General features: G+C 43.8%; 1 protein-coding gene across 3 annotated transcripts in view; it reads right to left on the bottom strand.

Annotated features, from left to right (window-relative positions):
- Positions 1-6,132: 6,132 nt before the first annotated feature.
- Positions 6,133-24,276, bottom strand: part of Rabgef1 (RAB guanine nucleotide exchange factor 1) — a 56,585-nt gene continuing 38,441 nt past the window's right edge. For all 3 annotated transcript variants that reach the window (XM_004662614.3, XM_045144204.1, XM_045144205.1), the window contains exons 5-9: positions 19,095-19,176; positions 17,938-18,070; positions 15,624-15,715; positions 8,011-8,267; positions 6,133-7,466 (exon numbers count right to left, since the gene is read on the bottom strand). In XM_004662614.3, coding sequence (XP_004662671.1) covers positions 7,068-7,466; positions 8,011-8,267; positions 15,624-15,715; positions 17,938-18,070; positions 19,095-19,176 — 963 coding nt within the window. In that variant the 3' untranslated portion in view covers positions 6,133-7,067. The remainder of the gene's footprint in view (positions 7,467-8,010; positions 8,268-15,623; positions 15,716-17,937; positions 18,071-19,094; positions 19,177-24,276) is intronic.

Raw genomic sequence — 24,276 nt, forward strand, 5'->3', positions numbered from 1 at the left:
TCTTTCTCTCTCTGTCACTTTCTCTCTGTGTCACTCTCAAATAAATATAAATAAAAATAAACCAAAAAATAACTGTTCTGGAGGCCGGGTGTGGTGGCGCACGCCTTTAATCCCAGCATTTGGGAGGATCGCTGTGAGTTTGAGGCCACCCTGAGAGTACAGAGTGAATTCCAGGTCAGCCTGGGCTAGAGTGAGACCCTACCTCGGGGAAAAAAAAAACTGTTCTGGAGGTGTATGGTAGTGAGGGTTGGTCTGTTGGTGTTTCAAAAAACTTGGTCTGGGCTAGGGACATCATCTGCCTAGCATGCATGAGGCCATGGGTTCAATCCCAAGGATCACAAAATAACAAGGCTGAAGAGATAGCTCAGCATATCCTTATCATTTGCCTTGCAAAACTGTCTGCTCCCAACATGCATCCAACACCATACTGAAAATGACTCAGGAGAAAACTAGCTTCTCTTACGCAGTTTTACAGAGGCAACCAGACATCACCCCATCTGGAATGGAAAGCGCATCAGGTCCAGTTTCATCCACACCGGGCTGCAGAGCCCCCTGCGGCCTCCACAGTCTAGTACACTCCCTAGGTGGGCTGGCCTTTGGTTTTACCCCTGAATCTGCAAATCAATCAGGTCTTCTGAGTCTGAGGAAGGAGCACAATCTTTTTTTTTTTTTCCTCTTCTTTTTTTCAAGATAGGGTCTCACTCTAGACTAGTCTGACCTGAAACTATGTAATCCCAGCTGGCCTTAAACTCACAGCGATCCTCTCTCTGCCTCCCAAGCGCTAGGATTAATGGCGTGTGCTACCATGCCCAGGTAAAATAATCCATTTTTAATTGACTATAAAGACTTGTCCGTGTTGATCTCTGCCCTGTAATGAACTTTATCTGGATATATGTAAATCTGGCTTCCCCTACCCAGCCTGGCTTCTTGGCCTGGATAGTTTTAAACTTGCCTTATAGCTTCATTATGCTTTGGGGTACCTTCTCACTTGGATTACATGTATGATTTTTCTCTGATCTCTGAGTCTACCACGTATGTATTTCCTTTGAAGCCTAGGTCTACAATGTAGGGTATTTCCTTTGAACTCTGGGCCTGTTACATGTGTAACTTCTGAACACTCGTGACTGTCACTCTTTACTACCAATTTCTGAGCTGAATTTTCTCATCTCTGATTCCCCGGCTATTTTTCCTTAAAACTATTACCACTTAATCTCTCAGCTTTCTTCCATGTAGAGGCACACAGCAGATGCTGTGTCTACCACACGACAAGTGCGTGTTTCTTCTAAAACTTTTTAGATGAGCTTCTAGATCCTATCTTTCTCGTGTGTGAACTGTTCACAAATCTAGGAGACCCCTCCCAAATCTCAAAATCCTGCATCAGTGCCACATCAGAAAACCCCCATATGAAGGAAGAAATGAGGAGCCAACTCCAGTCCACAGGAATTCTTTGCCTTTGCCAAATTTTATTTATTTTTCTGGTTTTTTGAGGTAGGGTCTCACCCTAGCCCAGGCTGACCTGGAATTCACAATGTAGTTTCAGAGTGGCCTCGAACTCATGGTGATCCTTTTACCTCTGCCTCACAAGTGCTAGGATTAAAGGCATGCACCACCACACTCGGCTTTTTAAGAAATATATTTGATTTTTATTTATTTGAGAAAGAGGCAGACAGAGAATGGACACCTCCAATGGCTGCAAATGAACTCCAGATGCATGCGCCACCTTGTGTATCTGGCTTAAGTGGGTCCTGGGGAACTGAACCTGGGTCCTTTGGCTTTGCAGGCAAGCACCTTAACCACTAAACCATCTTTCCAGCCTGCCTTTGCCAAATGTTCTTACGTGTGTGTGTGTGTGTGTGTGTGTGTGTGTGTGTGTGTGAGAGAGAGAGAGAGAGAGAGAGAGAGAGAGAGAGAGAGATGGCATGCACATGTCTGTGTAGGGCCCCAGGCACTTGCCTGCAGTGGCCATAGTGAAACTTCAGGTGTCCCAACCACTGGTCTTCCACCCATTCTTATCTCAACCCATCTCATATTGAACTGGAAGCTTCTGGAGGTGGTACGGTTGTTTGTTCTTGCTTGGTTTTGCAAACTCCAACGATACCTGGGCCTCTGTTCCCCTGCCCCAAGTGGTGTTAGAGAAAAGCGTGGCCATGCCCAGCTGATTATATAGGTCCTTGGATCTAGCTCAAGCAGTCTCTCAGGCCTCCCCAGGACTTCCTGCTTGCACAGGAAGTGCTCTTCACTGCTGAGCCATCTCTCCACCTCTTACCAAACCAACTTTAAGTGATGTGTAATCCTCCTTCCATTAAACTTTGCCAATCCAACTCCCACTATGCAACTTTCTTGGGAGATCCACACACATCTTTGAATGTGTACCTTTGCCCTGTAATAAACATTTTCCAAGTTTCATATCATTTCTGATAGAATCAAGATCTAAATGTCCCACAAGGCTCATGTATTTGAACCCTTGTTCCACAGCTGGTGGCACGCTTTTGAGAGGTTCTGAGAAGTGAGGCCTAGCTGAAGAAAGTGGGTCACTGGGGTCAGCCTTTGAATTAACAGGTCAGTTCCTGCTTCTGCCCATTTTTGGCTTCCTCGTCTGCCACAATTGGAGTCGTGCCACATACTCCTGGCACCATGATAGACTGAGACCTTCTGAAACAATGAGTAAAAAATCAACCTTTACAGCTGGAGAAATGGTTCAGCAGTTAAGGTACTTGCCTGCAAGGCCTAACGACCCAGGTTTGATTCTCCAGTACCCACAGAAAGCCAGATGCTACAAAGTAGTGTGTGCATCTCAAATTCATCTGCAGTGGCCAGAGGCCCTAACACATCCATTCTCAGACTCACTCACTCTCCAAATAAATAAAATAAAAATCAGTATTTCCTGTAAGTTGTTCTGTTAGGTATTGTGTCACAGCAACACAAGTTTCTAAAACTAATATTGTACAGCAAATTCTTCCCAACTGAAATATTCCCTCCTGTAGTGAGGAGGTGGGCTCAGGAGGTCAAGTCTGAGAGAGTTGAAACTTGAAAGATCACATGACTACTTCCCCAGGTTATAGAAGCAATAAGCAACCACTGAGGGGCAGACTCTGACCAATCTGTTATGAACTGTCTTCTAAGAAAAACACTGTTGCCAGCTTATCCAAAGCACGGGGGGGGGGGTGAGGGGGTAGGTAGCTCAGCAGTTAAAGGCACTTGGCTTGCAAATTCTGATAGCCAGGTTCAATTCCCCAGTGCCCATGTAAGGCCAGATGCACAACGTGGCACATGCATCTAGAGTTTGTCTGCAGTGGCAGGAGGCCATGGAACACCCATACTCACTCTGCCTCTTTCTCTCTCTCAAATAAATAACTAGGACCCTTCAAATAGACTCGTAAGATTAGGCCTTCTGATGTTCCCTCAAGGCTGTCAGACTCATACCTGAGGTCTCAGGCACCCCGTGCCAGCTGTATGCAATGATGCAAGAGGTCTCCTAGCCTCAGAGGAACATACAGTTGTAGAGGGTAGAATATCAAGAGACAGGAAGCTCCATCTAAGCGGCTATAGGGAAGTCCTCATCCATGCTGGGCTGACACTTCTGGAAGTTACAGCTGCTTCGGGCTGTTCACACACCTGTAAGCACCCCAAATATCTTATCTAGGGTGAAGAGACGTGTTTGCATCTCCCCAGGGTAAAAGTTTTTTTTTTTTTTTTTTTTTTTTGAGGTAGGGTCTCACTCTGGTCCAGGCTGACCTGGAATTAACTCTGTCATCTCAGGGTGGCCTTGAACTCATGGCAATCCTCCTACCTCTGCCTCCCGAGTGCTGGGATTAAAGGCATGCGCCACCACGCCCGGCTTAAAAGTTTTATGTAGTACTAGGCCTTGATCTGTTCTCTATCTTTGAAACCCCAGCCTTTATCACAGGCAAAAAATAACTGGAAAAAATGTGTATTCTCCTTATGAAGAGATAAACATCAATAATCTTGGGAAAAAGATGAATCATAAAGTTTTATTAAGACTTCTTGCCCAACAATTGATTCAAATTACATTTACAGTATGTAAAATACCACATTTTTTTGTGGAGAAAACAGAAACTCTGGCCTTTGTGTCAATGCTGACCTAAGAGAGATACAAGCCTCTACCCGAGTGCATTATCTCAAGTACTGAACTGTGAGATATCCACAAAAACTCAACACTCTATTGTAAAGACCTGTAAGAAACTCAGAAGTCAGCTTTTTTCCTTGGGGGGGGGGGTGCTGATACTGCCTTTTCTGTTTTGTTTTTTTTTTCTTTTTCAAGACAGGGTATCATGCAATCCAGGCTGGCCTCAAACTTAGTATGTAGCTAAGGCTGACCTTGAACCCCTGTTCTTCCTGCCTTCCTCCACCAGAAGAGCACTAGAATTACAGGCATGTGTCACCACCACTGGCTTTGATATGTGTATTTATTTAACAAACAACTAAAAGAACTGTATATTTCCAGGACAGTTAAGACTATGGACCTGGATTAGCACCTACAAAATACATAGGAAATAAAAACTGACTATGGAAATCACCTGGGCCCATATTATTGTGAGAGAAGATTTTCATTAGCCTCTGACAGTAACTCACTAGCTTCTGTGTGAGCTTGGGGACAGCAGACCTGGCTGCCATCTTCCATGATTAATGACAGTGCCTGTATCAAACTCAGTAGAATTTATGTCAATTTAAATAAAGCATTAAACAGTTTTATGCTCACTCTAGTTCAAATAATACTCCACTACAAACCTGTTGTGGTACTCTTAGGAAAAACTGTTAGGAAATCAAGTAAAGCTTTCTTACCTGCCTGTGTGATATGACAACACTCAAGAATGGTACCTTGGGGAATTCACAATTTCACAAAGAGACTGAGAATCATGTCAAAGGCTTGCACTGAAGGAAGAGTTAGCTGTCCATCTATGGTATAATCAAGTCAGTAAAAGGTCCACGAGGATTAGAGAAGGCTGCACACTGCAGATAGCTGTCCAGCCTCACTGACAGATATTAAGTAACATTATACTATGCAACATTTTTTGGTTTCATCTTATCAAACATCAAGAGAAGGGTCCAAAGGTTCTTCACAGGGACAAAGGCTGATTTTGCCCCCAGAAGAACTTTGGCAACATTTCAACTATTTTTCTTTCCTTTTCTTTTCTTTTCTTTTTTTTTTTTTTTGAGACAGAGTTTTTTGTATATTGTGTCTTATACTTGTGATATAGCCCAGAATGACCATGATCACCTAATCCTCCTGCCTCCACTTCCCAAGTGCTAGGATTGACAGATTCACCACCATACCCTGCTGTACACAAGTTTTCACATCTATGGGAGGGAGGGCTATTGTCAACTTGTGGGTACAAAGAACTAGTGGTATGCACTAACCATCCCATAATGCAAAAAGCAGACCCCCATAACAAGTAAATCTCAGGAAACAAATGTAAGTATTGAGGTTGAAAAATTCAGAACAGGGTTTATGTCACTTATAACTCAGTTTGTCCATAAAGCATACTTACACAGTCTGCAAGGCACCTACCGCTCACAATGCAACATGAGAGGGTCCCCATCATTCACCCCAGCTCAAAGCCAGCTCCTCAAAGAACTCAATAAATATTTGTTGAATGTGGAGGCTGAGATGGCTGAGGGTAAGAACACTTGCTGCACAAGTATGAGAACCTGAGTTTGAGTCCCAGCACCCACATAAAAAGCCAGGCGTGGTTGTGCATGCCTATACTCCAGCTCTGAGTGGGGCAAAGACAGAGGAGAATCTCTGGGCTCACTAAACAGCCTTTTTCACCAAAAAATGGGAGCTCCAGGTTCAGTGAAAGACTGTCTCAAAGAAATAAGGCAGAAGAGTGATATAGAACATCTGAAGCCCTCCTCTGGACTCCACGTGAGACACACTCATCTGCACATACACACACATACACACACACACACACACACACACACACACACTTAAAAAGGTTGTAAATGCGTTCAGCATTGTGATACACATCTGTAAATCCCAGCTCCAGAAGCTGAGGCAGGAAGATCAAGTTTGAGGCTAACCTAGACTACCTAGAAAAACCCTGTCTCAAAAAGGGAGCCGGACATGGTGGCACACATCTTTAATGCCAGCACTCGGGAGGCAGAGGTAGGAGGATCGCTGAGAGTTCGAGGCCACCCTGGGACTCCATAGTGAATAGGTCAGCCTGAGCTAGAGTGAAACCCTACCTTAATAATAATAATAATAATAATAATAATAATAATCACTAAAACAGGTAGGGAGCAACTTGTTGAATAAACAGGAGGAAGAGCTGCTAGAAGCATAGCTCAGAGGTTCAAAGTATATACTGTGTATACTGAATAAAAGTTATTGTGATGCTCAGTGACATCACAACCTCATAAGCTGCATTGTCATATAGGATCTCAAAGTCAGGGCAGATAGGGCTACATTCTATTGAAGGGGAAGTCCACATTTTAAGCAAAATATGCATAGACACTTTTAGAATCATTTTAGTGGGACAAACAAAATAAAATGGTACCAAAGGCAAACACTCAATATACTTCATTTTAAACAAAAAAAAAAAATAACACATGAAATGCCATGCACAGCAGACAGTATTATTTTTACATATTTACAATTTTACATATTTACTTATTAATATATCTTCTATCTTTACAATTAAAAAATTATTTCACACTGGGAGTGTGTGGCAACATTGAATTCCTTTCAATATAGGCTTTGTGGAATCCATTTCTTTTATCCTTTGAAAGGCAATTATTTACCCCAAACCAACTACAGTTAATACCACAGAGGAAGCACAGAAGAAAATCATGGAAGAAATAAAGAATTTAAACAAAAATTTTCACACAAACCTTAAATGAATCTAATTCATTAATTCAAATAAATAATTCATTATTATTTTCTAACCTTCCCCTGTCAGGAAAACAAAACAAGACAATCTCCAAAAACTGTACCTTAAAATTTCTCTGACAACTCATTAAGCAACTGACTCTAGACTGGATCAGTGGACTGCACGAGAGTTCCCTACAATTCAGGCTTGAGTAGATACCACCATGAGCCCACATCATCCTGCATACACCTGAGGTTGCAAGGGAGGAGGGAGTTTATCATTCTCAACATTTTCAGAGTCAATAGCTGCCAACGGCTGAGTTGGAGGTTTAATTTCAAGTGGGTATTTCTCAACAATGTCTTGAACTTCCTTTGCAATTCCATCTGTCCAGTCTATTAAGTCTTTCTCAAGTTTCTTGGCTTCACTCATGATCCTTTCCTGCCGTTCATTCAGCTGAGACAAGAGGTCCAAGTTCTTATACATCTGCTTCACACCTAAGCAGGCCTCAGGAGACCAACTCTCAGACTCCTGCTTCCTGGGGGAGGTCTGGCCAGACATGTAGCGGTCAAAATCCTCCTGACTTAAATTCAAAGACTGGGCATCTAATTTCTCAATGAAAGCCACAGCACAACACTGCAGAAGAAAGAGAACATCATCACAGTCAGGTCAGAGAGGCTTCAAACATTCACATCAATTTTAAAACCTTTTTTATCCCTCAGAACTGAAGCTGCTTCCTCATCAAATGACTCTCCCAGTATGCCATTCCCATTAGTGGTCACGCCATATTGCCATTCACCTACACCAGCACCAAAATGGTCTAAGGTTCCCTTCACCCTAGATGACAGAGGGTCACAGTGACATACAACAGGGACCAGATGGCACACTCAGATATCCAGAATTCTCAGAGGGGAGATCTGTGTCACAAGTGGTAAAATAAGAATGAGTGAAGAGCATGCGGTAAAACCCACCCAGCATAACTCTCACCTCAGACAGATGCTGCCCCTGCAGCAGAGGAGGGCCATCTGATCCCTAGAATAGTCACACCATCTCTGGGAGGTAGAGTACTGCCACAGCCTGGTCTCACACACTATGACACGAAGCCTCTGAGCTGCACTGACCTGTGAGTGACCCATCATGTTCCTGATTCTTCTCTCAGGCCCCAGGAACCAAATCTTACCAGATTGGTGAAGTAGTAGCCATCTTCGCCTGTCATCAGGCGGCTTGGGTTGCAGAAGCGGGTGATGTACTGGATGTTGGACTGCAGGCGTGGGGGGTTACCCTTCAGGACAATGTAAATGAGGGTGGGCAGGAAGTCGTCAGCAGAAGCAGGCTCATTCTTGGTGATCTTTATAGCATTGAAGATGTGCTTGCTGCACCTAGTGATACAGGCCAGCTTGTCACGAGGAACACGCTTCGAGTCCATCTCAATGATGTCTGTAAAGTAGAGGAGACAGTGCCACTGTGAGAAAGCCATCATACTGAAGAAGCAACAGGCCAAACATGGTGGTATGTGCCTGCCACTCAGGAGAGGAAAAGAAAGTAAACAGTGGGACGTTGCTTTTAGCATTAAGTGTCAGACGTGCCCTCCCTAATCTCTCACCATCAGTGAACTAAGATGAAAAGCAGTAAACACAAGTTCATGCCCAAACACAGAATACAGACCAGCCTCTCCACAGAATACTAAAGGTGTATTTTCCTTTTCCTCCTCAGACTGCAGTGGGTACTATTATTGCCCATTTCATATATAGTGAATGAGGGTCTGAGGGTCAGAGGTTATATGGTTTGCCCAAGATCATACAGAGAGCATGACAGAGTGGGAATTTGAAGGCATGTCTGGATATAAGCCTTGGGGAAACTAGCACCCCTCCTACACATTTCCCTTAAGATCCATGGAAAAGGAAGGCCTCTTTCTTTCTTTCTTTCTTTACTTATTTTTTATTGATACATACTTACTCACCTACTTATATGTCATTGTATTTTTTGAGGTAGGATCTCACTCTAAGCCCAGGTTGACCTTGAACTCGCTCTGTAGTCCCAAATTGACCTCAAAAATCACAGCCATCCTCCTACTTCTGGTCCCCAAGTGCTGGGATTAAAGGCATGTGCCACCACACCCAGCGGAAGACTGCTTTAAATGACCTATTTGCTGCTTCTTCCCTACTGTAGATGCTTTTAAATACAGCTCACAAAGTCTTGGCCTGTAAACTGCTTTTCACAAGTGTAACAAGTTCTTTCTCAGGTATGAAAGAAAGCCAGAGTCAAACTGAGTGGAGAACCATCACTGCTAGAAGGTGTGGAGGTAGACAACAGGTCCAAAACAGAGTTAACGAGAACAGCAAGTGCAGATGCTCAGCAGCAGAGAGAGGACTACAGCCCACAAACTGTATGACATATATATCTAAAGATTTGCAGGAGACACAGCTCCAAATGTAAAGAAAAGGAGAGGGAAATGATTTTCTCAGTACATGCTTGACTGCAGTTATCACATTGAACACTGTTAACATTCATAATCAATACAAGTTAGTGAAATGTAAAATGAAAAGGAATGTCACTGTGACACCAAACACCAGAACAAAGCCACTAAAACCCAACCCTCTTGGGTCTGCAGTAGCCCGTCCTTGGGCTTCTATTTGTTTTATTTTGTTTTTGCAGTACTAGGGATTAGACTCAGGGCCTCGTGCAGAACAGGCAAGCACTCAACCACTGTGCCACACTCTCAGTCTTACTCCTTGGGTTTCCAAATCATTCAGTCCTACAGAACGTTCATGACCCTCACACTCTGCTTGCTAGCAGAAGGAATAATGCAAAGGGGTCATTACCGCAAAAGAACGTGTAATTTCTCTAACAGAAAAATCCCTTGCTGTCTTTGATGTCCTGCCCAGAAAAGCACCTAGTGGGCTCTGGTAAGTGTAGGCCTCTGTCACAGGTGAAAACAAGAAATGCCATCCACACTCTGAAGCAGAGAGGGAGAAGGGTGCCTGAGGGTGTGTGGTCTGCTACCCATCAGGAGAGAGGACGCCCCTTAACGGATTAAAGATGCCCCTGAAAGGCAGGAATCAGTTCTAGATCACACTGGGCAAAGGTGCACAGCCCAGGCCTCTACTCTTTGCTGTCATCCCTTAGGCTGACAACCCAGCAGCCTCCTAGGACACTGACCACGGACAGAATGTGTGTGAAGATAGGCAGGACAAATGCAGGCCTCACATTAACTTCCTAATGTTTCATTCCCACAAGAAGCTCATGGTGTGAACTACGTCACTTTACTTAAAAAAAATTATTTCTATTTATTTATTTGACAGAGAGGCAGGGGGAAGAGAATGGGCATGCCAGGGCTTCCAGGCACTGCAGACAAACTCCAGACGTGTGTACCCCCTTGTGCATCTGGCTAACGTGGGTCCTGGTGAATTGAACCTGGGTCCTTTGGCTTTCAGGCAAATGCCTTAACCACTAAGCCATCCCTCCAGCCCTTTACTTTTTTTTTTTTTTAAGTACTGGGGTTAGAACCAAAGGGCCATACGATAGACAATAACCCTACTGCTGAGCCATACCTCCAGCCCCTCACTATGGGATTCTAGGCAAATGCTCAATCACTAATCCACATTCGAAGTCCCTCATTCTGGCATTCTAGACAGGTGCTCCACCACTGAGCCACCCCCTATAGTCTCTCAACTGTGGATTCTAGACAGACACTACTATTAAGCCAACACTATTAAGCAACTCATCACTGGCAGGTTCTAGGTATGTGCTATACCACTGAGCCACTTCTCTAATCCAATCCCTCACTGGGGAATTCTAGGCAGGTATTCCACCCCTGAGCAATGCTCCCTACGTTTTTGTTTTTTGGAGACAGGAACTTGCTATCTAGCTTTGACTTGCTTGTAACTCACTATGTGAATGAGCTGGACTCAAACATGTGACAATCCTCCTGCCTCTGCCACCCGAGCGCTAGAATTTCAGGCATGTGCCACCATGCCAAGTACCAGCCTCTACTTCAAACTAGTGAACACTTTTTCATTAAAGACGAGTTACTTTTATCTAGATGAGTATGGCTGTCAGTACCCAAGTACAGGAGTGGAGTATAAAATGGAGAGAAGGGAGAAAATAAAGAAGAAACACTTCAACCACTTCTATACCTTTCACCCTGCAGAGCCTCCCCCAGCTTCCTGCAGCTTGAAGGAGGTTCTTTAGAACTTCTGGCACCCAGCTCTCTGCAGAAGCTCCTCTTCCCAGCATCCTGCAGCCTGGAGGAAGTTCTGTGGACCTCTCCTGGCCCAACTCCCTTGCAGAGGCCCCCTCCTAGCACCTTGCAGACTGAAGGAGGTCCTATGGAACTTTTTAGGACTCTACTTGTCTGCAGAGTCCCCGCACACTGCTTCGTATCCTGCAGCCTAAAAGAGGTTCATTCTGTGGAGCTTCTGGTCCTATTCTGATGTGCAGTTGATGATCTGCACTGCAAAGCCTACATTAAGAGAAACAGAACAGGAAAGCTACTGCCATATGTTTTATTCAATGTGTTATGATTCCCTGACACAAAAACCTGCTTGCTATTGTCAGCCATCAGAGTCCTAAGATCACTTCATTATGCTATCTGTCCAGCAGAAAAAAAACAGGACTGAGTAAATGTGCTCTGTCTCAGCCTGGGCTTAGATTTTTTTGTTGTTGTTGTTTGGTTTTTCAAGGTAGGGTCTCACTCTAGCCCGAGGCTGACCTGGAATTCATTATGGAGTCTCAGGGTGGCCTCGAACTCATGGCAATCCTCCTACCTCTGCCTCCCGAGTGCTGGGATTAAAAGCATGCGCCACCACGCCTGGCTCCAGCCTGGGCTTATCTTCATGAAGCTCTGAGTCCATAGTTTCCCAACAGCTATGGTAACAGAGCACATATGAGGGTGCACAGGTAATGGGTTCAATCCTTAGCACTCAAAGCAAAACTCCCAATACCAAATGTCCCCTGAGAGCAGCTAGCACACATCTGAGACACTGCTCTAGGCTGATGGCTCCCACAGCCAGACAGAAATTCTGACAGTGGCCAGAGAAAAGGAAATATGCCTCTAACCATAGCCTGGGCACTCCTTAATACCCATACCCTCAGAGCAAAGAGATTAATGGTGATAAGACTCTCTGACTTGTTCTTGTGACATGTTCTTTTAAAAAAAATACTTTAGAGGTGGCTGGAGAGATGGCTTAGCAGTTAAGGCACTTTCCTGCAAAGCCTAAAGACCCAGAGTCAATTCCCCAGTACCCACATAAGCCAGATGCACAAGGTGGCACATGTGTCTGTCATTTGTTTGCAGTGGCTGGAGGCCCTGGTGTGCCAATTCTCCTCCCTGACCCCCATCTCTCTCTCTCAAAAAGGGGCCAGTCTATTAGGCTTGCCTGAATTAAAAAAAAAAAGGGGGGGCTGGAGAGATGGCTTAGCGGTTAAAGCGCTTGCCTATGAAGCCTAAGGACCCCGGTTCGAGGCTCGGTTCCCCAGGTCCCACGTTAGCCAGATGCACAAGGGGGCACACGCGTCTGGAGTTCATTTGCAGAGGCTGGAAGCCCTGGCGCGCCCATTCTCTCTCTCTCCCTCTACCTGTCTTTCTCTCTGTGTCTGTCACTCTCAGATAAATAAATAAAAAAATGAACAACAAAAAAAAATATTAAAAAAAAAAAGCCTTAGAAAAGGGCTGGAGAGGTGGCTCAGTAGTTAAAGGCTCTTGATTGCAAAGCCTAATGACCTGGGCTCTCTTCCCCAGTAAGGCCTGATGCACATGCATCTGGAATTCATTTGCAGTGGCTAGAGGTCCCGGCTTGCCCATTCTCTCCCTCTCCCCTCCTCCTTGCAAATACATTTTTTTAAAAAGTCTTAGGAGAGGAGGAGGATAAGGAGATGGCTCAGCAGTTAAAAGTACTTACTATTCAAGCTTGACAATCAGAGTTGGGTTCCCCCAGAGTCCACTTAAAGCTAGACACAAGTAGCCATCTGTGGTATCAATATGCCTATGGCCAATGGTAGGCAAAGCCAGTAAAATCCCAAAATTCCCCAACCAACTAGGCTGGAGTGTGCAGCAGCAAACAAGACAGACTTGTCACAAACAGGGTAGAAGGAGAGGACTAACATGCAGGGTTGTCCTCTGACTTCCATATGCTCACTGTGACACACACACATCCATACATATAATATAAACATGCCACATACAAAGAGAGATAAAGAAAGCATGAAGAAGCTGGGTGCAGATGCATCACCTGCAGTCACAGCCTCAGGAGGCTGAGGCCAACAACCTAGACCTCACAGCAAAACACCATTCTGGAGTGTTTTCTAAACATGATGGTTCTCCCAGTGTTTTGTAGTTCTCTGTATACTTAGTGCCCTGCACAAGTTGACAGACAGCATCTCTTAGTCCCACAATCAGTTCCACTGTTCACAGAACACAGCTACATTTCTTGGATCTTTGGGCTGCAAACACTCCCTACCCACCTATTTACAGATGGATGCATCCTGCTAACGCCTGCTTCACTGGGGGCTCCATGAGCCATGGCCCAGTAGATAAAGCCTGGAGCCTCCCCTGTTTCTGAGAACTGGCTATGAAGGCTGCCTTGGTTGATAAATTTATCTTCGATTTCAACTTGGTGTTTTCTAAATCTGGCAGCTTCCATAAAATAGGTCTTCCAGTAAGTAGTAAGATTTTTCTCCTTGAATTTGACTAAAATATAGCCTTCTCATTTCAGTATCTCTCCAGGGCTTATAAATCCAATTTATAGAACTATGGCAATGCAACTAACAAGATCTCACTATGCAGCCAAGGCTGGTCTCAAACTCACCATTCTCCTGCCTCAGACTCCTGAGCTGCTCAGATTAAAGGTATGCACCACTACACCTAGCAAAAATACATGCTTTCCTATTCATGTTTTTACATTTTTGTGGCAGTTTGATTCAGATGTTTCCCATAAACTTGGGTGATCTGAATGCTAGGTTCCCAGCTGATGGAGATTTGGGAATTAACGCTTCCTGGAGGGAGTGTATTGTTGGGGCGGGCTTATGGGTATTATAGCTAGTTTCCCCATGGCAGTGTTTAGCATGCTCTCCCACTGCTATGGTCAACCTTATGTGAGTCAGGGGGTGATGTTCATCCTCTGCTCAAACCATCGTTTCCCCCTGCCACTGTGGAGCTTCCTCTTGAGCCTGCAAGACAAAATAAACCTCTTTTTCCCACAAGCTTGCTCTTGGTGATTTCTACCAGCAATGTGAACCTGACTGCAACACAGCCTATGATAGCTCTTATATTCTGACAGACGAGTTCACATTACAAAGAAAAGCCAAAATGCATCTACACATGGTCTGACAAGACATAGGACCTGAGATGGGAGAAAAGAACTAAGTCTTTTTAAATTCTGCTGCTGAGTTTCTACTGTCAAAAGACCTCCTGGGAGGCTGGGGAGATAGCTAAGTGTTTAAAGGCACTTGCCTACAAACCCTGACGGCCCAGGTTTGATTCCCCAGTATGCACACAAAGCCAGATGCACAGACTGGTGCATACGTTTACCCATCACAGGAGGCCCTAGCAACATCCACGCTCACTGTCTGCCTCTTTCTCTGCATAGCGAGATCTTGTTAGGTGCATTATCCTAGTTCTATAAACTTGGTTTTATAAATCCTGGAAAGATCATGAAAAGAAGTTGGCATTTTACTCAAATTCTAGAAGAAAAATCTCTTTATTGGAAGATCTTTTCTAAGGAAGCTGCCAGATTCCCTCTGTCTGCCTCTCTCTCTCCCCCTCCCTCATTCAAAGATGCTGGCTTTACGTAGTCTTTCTTTACTTTCAGCCAAGTACAGCCAAACACACAGTGACGTGAGTGTACAAGGTCGCACATGTGCACAAGGAGGCGCATACATCTGGAGACCCTGGTACACCAATTTTCACTCACACACACATTAAGAAAAAGGCAGTCTGTTGAGCTTTCCCTCGGGGGACTCAGTGCTTAAAGGCACTTGCTTCCATAGCCTGCCTACCCAGGTTCAATTCCCCAGCCACACATTTGTCTGCAGTGGAAAGAGATTTGGTGTAGCCATACACACAATATGCATGCACATATGCACATAATAAAATTAAACTTTTAAAAAAGTTGGTCTTGATAGCCTTAAGCTTTTTATTATGAGTCTCTGAATAGTCAGGTGTGGTGGCACACAGCCTATAACTCCAGTACACATCGGGCTGAAGCAGAAAGACTGAATTTGGGGCCATCCTAGGACACATAGTGTGTTCAAAACCAGCCTGAGCCACAGAAAGACCGTGTCTTTAAAAAAAAAAAAAAAAAAAAGTGGCCAGGGATGGTATTGCATGCCTTCATTCCCAGCACTCAGGAGGCAGAGATAAAAGTATCACTGTGAGTTCAAGGCCAGCTTGGAAATACAGAATGAGATCAGGTTAGTTTGGGCGGGGGGTGGGGGGGAGAAAGAGAGAGAGAGAGAGGAAGGAGGAAGGAAGGAAGGAAGGAAGGAAGGAAGGAAGGAAGGAAGGAAGGAAGGAAGGAAGGAAGGAAGGAAGGAAGGAAAAATTACTTAAGGTAATTTCAATGCTCAAGAAATGAGACCTTGTTACTAAAAAGTGAGAAGCAAAGGCATTTCCTGCTGTTATAAATGCACAAAATCATGAAACTAGCCTTCTTGCAAAGTGCTTTCACACATCTGGCATTTTAGAAATACTTTACAGCATTTTCTTCACTAAAAAAGTATGGACTACTAATATTGCAGCAAAATGTTAACCTACAAAGGAAAAATGCCAAGTATAAAGCTCTTGCTTCCACTGACCTGTGATTGCTTTCACCACCATGTCAGACACTTCCGGGACTTCTTCATTAACAGGGACACACAGCATCTGAGGTGTGACCCAGTGCAGGGCTCTGCAGGGAGAGAGGTAAAGGAGAAGTCCAAGAATGGATGGTGGCCTTCAACCTTGCCATGTCCTTCAATTATGGGAAAAAAAGGCATCACTGACCTAGCAGGCAATCCTAAGTTCAAACACATATCAGGAACTCAAGTGACGTGAGAGAGTAGAATCCCAAAATGAGACATCACTTCTACACCTCTCACAACAGTCTCCTGGCTCAAAGGAACTCTGCTACTAAGGCTGTACAGCACTCCCTGAGAAGTCATGAGAATCTCCTGCCTGCTGCCCTCACTGTTTGCAAGCAATCATTTTCTTTCAGACTGTGTTTCTTTTAGACCTCCGAAGCATACTTGAACTTCTAAGACATTCAGGAACTATCCAAGATCTACAGCAAGATGTCTCCTCACCCTGAATCATGGTATTCTCACTGGCCACACCCAGACTTCACTCTGAACTCTTGCTGCTGAACTGATTGTTTGCTTGGTTAATGGTCTCAGCCTATTGTTCAGTCCAACATCCATGTAACTAAGTCTGGTCATGGCCTTGAGTTGTATCTTGCCCCTGTCCAATATCAACTCCTGAACTCTGTTGCTGAACTGATTGTTTGCTTGGTTAATGGTCTCAACCTATTGTTCAGTCCAACATCCATGTACCTAAGTCTGGTCATGGCCTTGAGTTATATCTTGCCCCTGTCCAATATCAACTCCTTGCTTCAGGTTTGAAATGTCCAGATGTGTCTGTGATTACCAGCCCTTTACCTAAGATCTCACTTAGGGTTTCTAGGCAGAGGGACATGAGAGCCTTTAGATACACCTTGCTATGGTTCAGCCACAGAATGTTTTCACACTTAGATGGTGTGACAATCTTCACTGTCTCTTGATTGGATTTAGAATCCCCCTAGGAGTCAACTTCTGTGAGGACATACTCAGAGAAGATTAACTGAGGAGGGAAGACCCACCCCAAATGTGGGTGGCATGATTCATGGGCTGGGAACCCAAGCTAAATAAAATGGGGGAAAAAAAAAGAAAAAGAAAAAGCCAGTTGGGAATGGTAGCTCATACCTATAATCCCAGCACCTGGGAGGTTAAGAGACAAAAGAAGCCAGGAGGTGAGACCCTACCATGAAAAATAAAATAAAGTGGGGTGTGGTAGTTTGAATGTATATCCCCCAAGTGTTTTATTAAAGCTTGTAACTTGGGTATCCAGCCACCTGGCTGGAGAAGGTGTCACTGGAAGCAGATCCTGGGGTCCTGCCCTAAGGTTTTGCAGGGAGGATTTTATTTCCAGCCCAAAGGTAGGCAAAGCTGTTTGAGTTCTGCCTGGGTTCCTGCTTGCTGCTGGTTTATGTCTGCTGCTTTTTGGTATGTAAGCTGGCGATGGCCTTGCTTGCTGCAATTTTCCTGTTTATATGTGTGGAAGATGCTTTTTCTGCCATGGATGGAACTTCCCCCTGGATCTGTAAACCTGAAATAAACCCCTTCCTGCCATGAACTGTGTCTAGTTTGGATGTTCATCTTAGCAACATGAACCTGACTACAGCATGGGGGAAAGGGGAAGAAATCAAGCCTTACACACCTTCCCTGGAAAATCTGGAGATCTGAAACAACCTCTAACACCAAACATGGTTCTTATTTAGAGCTACCTGAATAAGCAAGGTACCACAGCCTGGTAGGCTGCATGGCAATTCCTGTGCTAGGAAGGACAGTTTAGCTGCTACTGTCTCTCAAGGTCAGACACTCAAGTGCGACATTTCCCTACAATGCATTCTTCCATTAGAGACAGTAAATAAGGGCTAGAGAGAGAACTTGATGACAAAGGCATTTCCCTGCATAGCCTAAGAAGCTGAGCTTGATTCCTCAATACCCACATAAAGACAGATGCTTAAGATGGCAATTGCCTCTGGAGTTTGTTTGCAGTGGCTAGAGGCCCTGGTGTGCCCATTCTCATTCATTCATATTCATCCTCTCATTCTCATTCTTTCTCTCTCTCTCCTTCTCTGTGTCTCTGTCTGTCTCTCTCTCTTTTTCTGTGCTGGGCATGGTTGCTCACGTCTTTAATCCCAGCACTTGAGTGGCTGAAGTAGAAAGATCACTGTGAGTTTGAGGCCATCCTGAGACTACATAGTGAATTCCAGGTTATCCTAGGCTAGTGACAGACCCTACCTGAAAAAAAAAAAAAAAAAAAAAAAAAAAGAGAGAGAGGGGGTGGGGTGGCGGTAAGTAAGAGACAAATCACCTGATTCTTTTCTGAATGGCGAGATCTTTCTTTTCATCGTCAGTTGTTTCTGGACAGAAGACATGCTTATACAGACGAGTCATGATGTACTTTTCAATCTGGTCCATGATCTTCTCAGCTCGTTCTGGAGGCACTGAAACAAACAAGTGCACACAAAACTCAAGAGGAGAATTTTAAGATGCTGTTTGCATAGCACTTTCTATATAGCAAAAAGCAATTTACTAGAAATACATTAAACACATCCAGTAAAGAAACTATAGAGAGAGCCGGGCATGATGGCGCACGCCTTTAATTCCAGCACTCGGGAGGCAGAGGTAGGAGGATCGCCATGAGTTCAAGGCCACCCTGAGATTACAGAGTTAATTCCAGGTCAGCCTGGGCCAGAGTGAGACCCTACCTCGAGAAAAAAAAAAAAAAAAAAAAGAAAAGAAACTATAGAGGTCACATTTTAAAATATACTTTAAAAATTTACAACTTTTCCTGGTGTGGTGGTACATGCCTTTCTTTAAACCCAGCACTTGGGAGGCAGAGGTAGGACTGCCATGAGCTCGAGGCCACCTTGAGACTACATAATGAATTCCAGGTCGGCCTGGAAATACACACACACACACACACACACACACACACACACACACACACTACCCACAATAAAAAGGTGGGTGTGGCTATGCATGCCTATAACCCTAGTAACACCAGTACTGTGTAGGGTGGAGACAGGAAGATCTCTGGAGCTGGTCAGCCAGTCTAACTGAAAAACAAGGATCTCCAGGTTTAATGAGAGACACTGGCTCAAGGAAATAAGGAGAAAGAGATATAGAAGGCGGCACCAATATCTTCCACTGGCTTTCACATGTGTAAACACAGAAACCTGCCCACACATGCATAACGCCACAAATATACACAAAGTTCTCAAGTCTACTTCACCTTTACCCACAACACAGACATTACACATCACTTACCACACTACCAACTGTTTTGGTCATCTGAGAAAGAAACACACATGGTGGCACTCAAAGGCACTATAAGGTATAAGACCAGCTGCCAGAATTTAGTGAAATGGTTCACAGGATGCGTGGGCACCAGCTGGGCCATCAGAGAAGGAGGGGAACTTCTAAGTGATAATGCTGTCAGCCCAGGAACCACCCCACAGCGGTTACCTTTTCCACGAGTCTGCATTCTTTCAGCCACATTCTGGTAAAAGTCCTGAGTACACTCTGACTGTTCCTCAATGCTTAAATCCTAAAACCAAGAGACAAAGAAGCTGGTCAGTAGCTGAAGAAAGTTCATAAGTAAAGCACTACATTTATTTATTTTTGATAGAAAAAGGTGGGGACAAGGGAGAGAATGGGTGTGCCACTGCAAACAAACTCCAGAAACATGCGCCACCTTGTACATCTGGTTTACGTGGGTACCAAGGACTTGAACCTAGGTACTTAGGCTTCTCAGGCAAGCACCTTATCTATTAAGCAATCTTTCTAGCCAAAGAAATAAATTTTTTGTTTTTTCTTGTTTTTTTGAGGCAGGGTCTCACTAATCCAGGCCGACCTGGAATTCACTAGGTAGTCTTAAGGCAGCCTTGAACTCACGGTGATCCTCTTAACTCTGCCTCCCAAGTGCTAGGACTAAAGGTGCGCACCTGGCTACAAGTACTAAATTTTAAATTTTCAAAACCCACTCTTTGGACTGACCTAAACTGAAAAGCACTTACAAATTATATTCTGCAAGGAGGAAAAGTCTACATATTATTTATAACATACTACATGACCTTATATTTTTTTGTTGTATATGTAATTTTTTGTGTGTGTATATATATTCATTTTGATAATTTTTTGCAGAATTTGTACACACCATCTACTTAGTATTACTTTTTTTTTTTTTTTTTTTGGTTTCTATCGAGGTAGGGTTTCACTCTATCCCAGGCTGACCTGGAATTCACTATGTAGTCTTAGTCTGGCCTTGAACTCACAGCAATCCTCCTACCTCAGCCTCACAAGTGCTGGGAGTATAGGGGTATGCCATCACGCCTGGTTGTTACTACTTTTTTTACGATCTCACAATGTAGCCCAGGTTGGCCATACTTCTTTTTAATTTTATAAGTTTAGTTTTTACATTTGTTTTTGATTTTATTTTTATTAATTTGAGAGAGAAAAAGATGGACATGTAGAGAGAGAGAATGAGTGTACTAGGGCCTCCAGCTACTGCAAACAAACTCCACATGCATGTGACCCCTTGTGCATCTGGCTTATGTGGGGAAATTGAACCTGGGTCCTTTGGCTTTGCAGGCTAGTGCATTAACCACTAAGCCAACTCAGCAGCCTCGTTTACTTTATTTTTAAATTTTAATATTTTTATTTATTTGAGAGACACAGAGAGAGAGAGAAAGTATGCACACGTATGGGTACGCCAGGGCCTCCTGCTACTCCACATAAACTCCAGGTGCATGCACCACTTTATGCATCTGGCTTTATGTGGGGAATCAAACCTGGGCCATCAGGCTTTGTAAGCAAGTACCTTTAACTACCAAGCCATCTCCTCAGCCCTAAAAAATAAAAATCGTGTGTGTGTGTGTATGTGTATGTATGTGTGTATGTGTATGTATATGTATATATGTGTGGGTGGGTTTTTTTTGTTATTGTTTTTGTTTTTTTGAAGTAGGATTTCACTCTAGCCCAAGCTGACCTGGACCTCATAAGCAATTCATCTATCTCTGCCTCCTGAGTCCTGGGATTAAAGGCATGTGTCACCATGTCCAGCTAAAAGAAATTTTTTTAACGGTACTGGGATTGAGCCTATATCCTCACACATGCTAGGGAAGCACTCTACCACAAAATTTACATTCCCAGTCCCATTTTGAGTTAAGTTTTCTCCACAGTTTAAGATAAGCATACAACTTCATTCTTTTTTTTTCCCAAGGTAGAGTCTCATTCTAACCCAGGCTGACCTGGAATTCACTAAGTAGTCTCAGGGTGGCCTCAAAATCACAACAATCCTCCTATGTCTGCCTCCCAAGTGCTGGGATTAAAGACAGGCGCCACCATACCCAGCAACTTCATTCTTTTGTACTTGGATATCCAGCTTCCCAGGTACCATTTGTTGAGGACATTTATTTCCTCACTGAATGGTCTTCCCATCCTTGTTAAAAGTCAACAGGCCCTAGCTGTTAGGGATAGTTCCAGACTTGCAATTATGCAGTATTTGTCATTATGTCCATTCATATGCCGGTAGCACATTATCTTGATTGCTGTAGCTCAGTTGTAAATTTGATTTGGTGTCTTTTTGTTTGTTTTTGTTTTTCTGTTTTTCGAGATAGGGTCTCACTCTAGCTCAGGCTAACCTACGTACTATGTAGTCTCAGGGTGGCCTTGAACTCACAGGGATCCTCCTACTTCTGCCTCCCAAGTACATTAGAGGCATGAGCCACCACGCCTGGCTCATTTTGTAATTGAAGGATGAGCATCAAGAGATGTAGCTCAGTGGTATACCACTAACATACATACTCCAAGCCCTGGGTTTGAGTCCCAGCACACCAAACACACACACAGTCTAAAGTAGGTTCTTACTACATTGCCCAGGGTGGTCTCAAACTCATCAGCCCAACTGATCCTCTTGCTCCACCTAACTCAGTGCTCAAAGCACATGCCATAACATCTGGATCACCAGTACTTCTAACTAGAAATAGAAATACTGATAAAGATCTAAAAGAACCTGGGAGATGGCTCAGTGGGTCAAGTGCTTGCCACACAAGCATGAAGACCTGAGATCAGATCCTCAGTTCCCATGAAAAACGCCAGGTGTGGTAGCATGTGTGTGTACAGTACCAACACTGAGGGGGATCCCTAGGGCTTGTTAGTATCTAGCTGAATCAGTGAGCTCCAGGTTCAGTGAGAGACCCTGCCTCAAAAAACAAATTAGAGCCAGGCATGTAGCTTAGGCTCATTTCAAATTAATTATGACCAGGGATTCCTAATAACCCTTCCACCTGAGTGCTGGGATTAGAGGTATGCATCACCCACATCCAGCTTATTTCTAGTGCTAAGGAACAAACTCAGGAATTCATGCATGGTAGACAAGCACTCCACCAATTGTGCTACATCCCAGTTCTTAGTACTTTTCAGACAGGGTTTCGCTCTGCAGCCTGTGCTGGCCTTGAACATGTGGCAATCCTCCTGCCTCAGCCTCCGGAACAACTGAGATTATAGATGTGAGCCACTATGCCTGCTCTTTACAAAGTTTAAATTGCTAGGAAGCTGTTTTTTGATTACAGAAGTCTACCACAGTTTTCAGGTATTACACGAAGTCTGGAGCAAAGCAAACTCAGGCACTTGGGCTTGAATGGTGAGAACTTTATCTTCCGAGCTATCTCAATCCAGTAGGCAGTTTTAAATACAAGTGCTTCATAGTTCTGGACCTAAGAAACTTGGGAAGAAACTGTAATGAAACAGGAACAGTCATCAGCCTATGGCAATGTCAGTGGGCAGTTTTAAACAGACGAGAATTCCTTTTCATGCTAAGGATGCCCTCAGCATAACACCAATAAGGTTTAGATGGTGAGAAGGGCCCTGAGTTAATGTTTGTAAGCAGGTTTGGTGAACAATACAGTACTGTATATTTCACAATCTTTTTTTAAAATATATATTTTTATTTATTTATTGAGAGGGAGAAAGAAGCAGAGAAAGAGACAATGAGAATGGGTGCACCAGGGCTTCCAGCCACTGCAAATGAACTCCAGATGCATGCGGCCCCTTGTGCATCTGGCTTACATGGGTCCTGGAGAATCAAACCTGTATCTTCTGGCTTTGCAGGCAAACACCTGAACCACTAAGCAATCTTTCTAGCCCTATTTCACAATCTTATAGGAGCTCCCCCAAGTTGCACTAAATCAATTCTCTCAAAAACATTTATGATGGGCTGGAGAGATGGCTTAGCGGTTAAGCGCTTGCCTGTGAAGCCTAAGGACCCCAGTTCGAGGCTCGGTTCCCCAGGTCCCACGTTAGCCAGATGCACAAGGGGGCGCACGCGTCTGGAGTTCGTTTGCAGAGGCTGGAAGCCCTGGCGCACCCATTCTCTCTCTCTCCTCTATCTGTCTTTCTCTCTGTCGCTCTCAAATAAAAAAATATATATATATTTATGATGAGTGATTGACACCTGGTTAGGGTACATGAGTCAGGTATAAGAAGTGTTTATTTTTGAGGAACAATAACCTATAGCCATAGGACAAGAGGGCTTCCCTAAGGACACTCAGATTCAATCAGGTATATGACCAGGATTACTCTAAACACTAAAGTCATGTAAGATACACACAGGACAGAGGCACTGAACCATCAACATTCATGTTTTGCAGGTATGGAAAATAAGCTGCCTGGTGGCTCTCACATGGGAGAAATCTGAAGCCTATCTGGTTCTCGGATATCAACTTATAGTGGCATCTGTACCAGTTAGTTACCTCTCTACTTCCATATACTGACAAAAAGGTCAACTAAGTTATTGAAGAAGCACATTATGCTTCTCAGCAAAAGAACAAACAAATTGAATAGTTTTTTTTAAATCAAATACAAAATTACATAGAATGTATTTTATATGCACTAAAGTATAACTTTGAATTTAGTAGTAATAGCCTGGAGGTATTTCAACTGTGCACAAGAATAAATAATTGTAAAAATTATAAAACTTTATTTTTCCCATTAATGAAGCCTATCATGGCTTTGTCTTGTTTTATTTTGTTCTGGCACTGTTTTATCAAAGTAGGCTAGTCCAGGGTGACCTGGAATTCACTCTGCAGTCTCAGGGAAGCCTCAAACTCACAGCCATCCTCCTACCTCTGCCTCCCAAGTACTAGGATTAAAGGCATGAGCAACCACGCCCAGCCCTACCATTACTTTTAACACACACAAACACAAAAGTGGTAGATTACTTGAACTCTCACTGTCACTATTTCCTAACAAATACTTAAAGAGCGTTTCTTACTTGCATGCTGTTACAACACCCCTACAGAAAAAGGAAAGTTTTTCTCCCTCAAACTGATTTAACATATAAAACCTACCACACACGCGTCCACTGCTTATTAGCCTAGAGATGCCTGACCACGGTGGAATACAGCCACCCAGCAGCTGCTTTTCTAGCTACTTCTCCTGTCTCTGTAAGCCTTCTTCACTACACAGTATAAACTTTTAAAGCCAGTTCTGACCTGAATGGCCGTACAATGTTAAAGCTGGATTAATCCCTGTTTACAAAATGAATTTACAGGCAGTCTTACAAATCACTGTAACTAAAATTATGTGTTAGAAATTTTGGATTAGGGCTGGAGAGATGGCTTAGCAGGTAAGGTACTGGCCTGCAAAG

The sequence above is a fragment of the Jaculus jaculus genome, chromosome 2 (assembly GCF_020740685.1).
Source record: "Jaculus jaculus isolate mJacJac1 chromosome 2, mJacJac1.mat.Y.cur, whole genome shotgun sequence".
NCBI lineage: Eukaryota > Metazoa > Chordata > Mammalia > Rodentia > Dipodidae > Jaculus > Jaculus jaculus.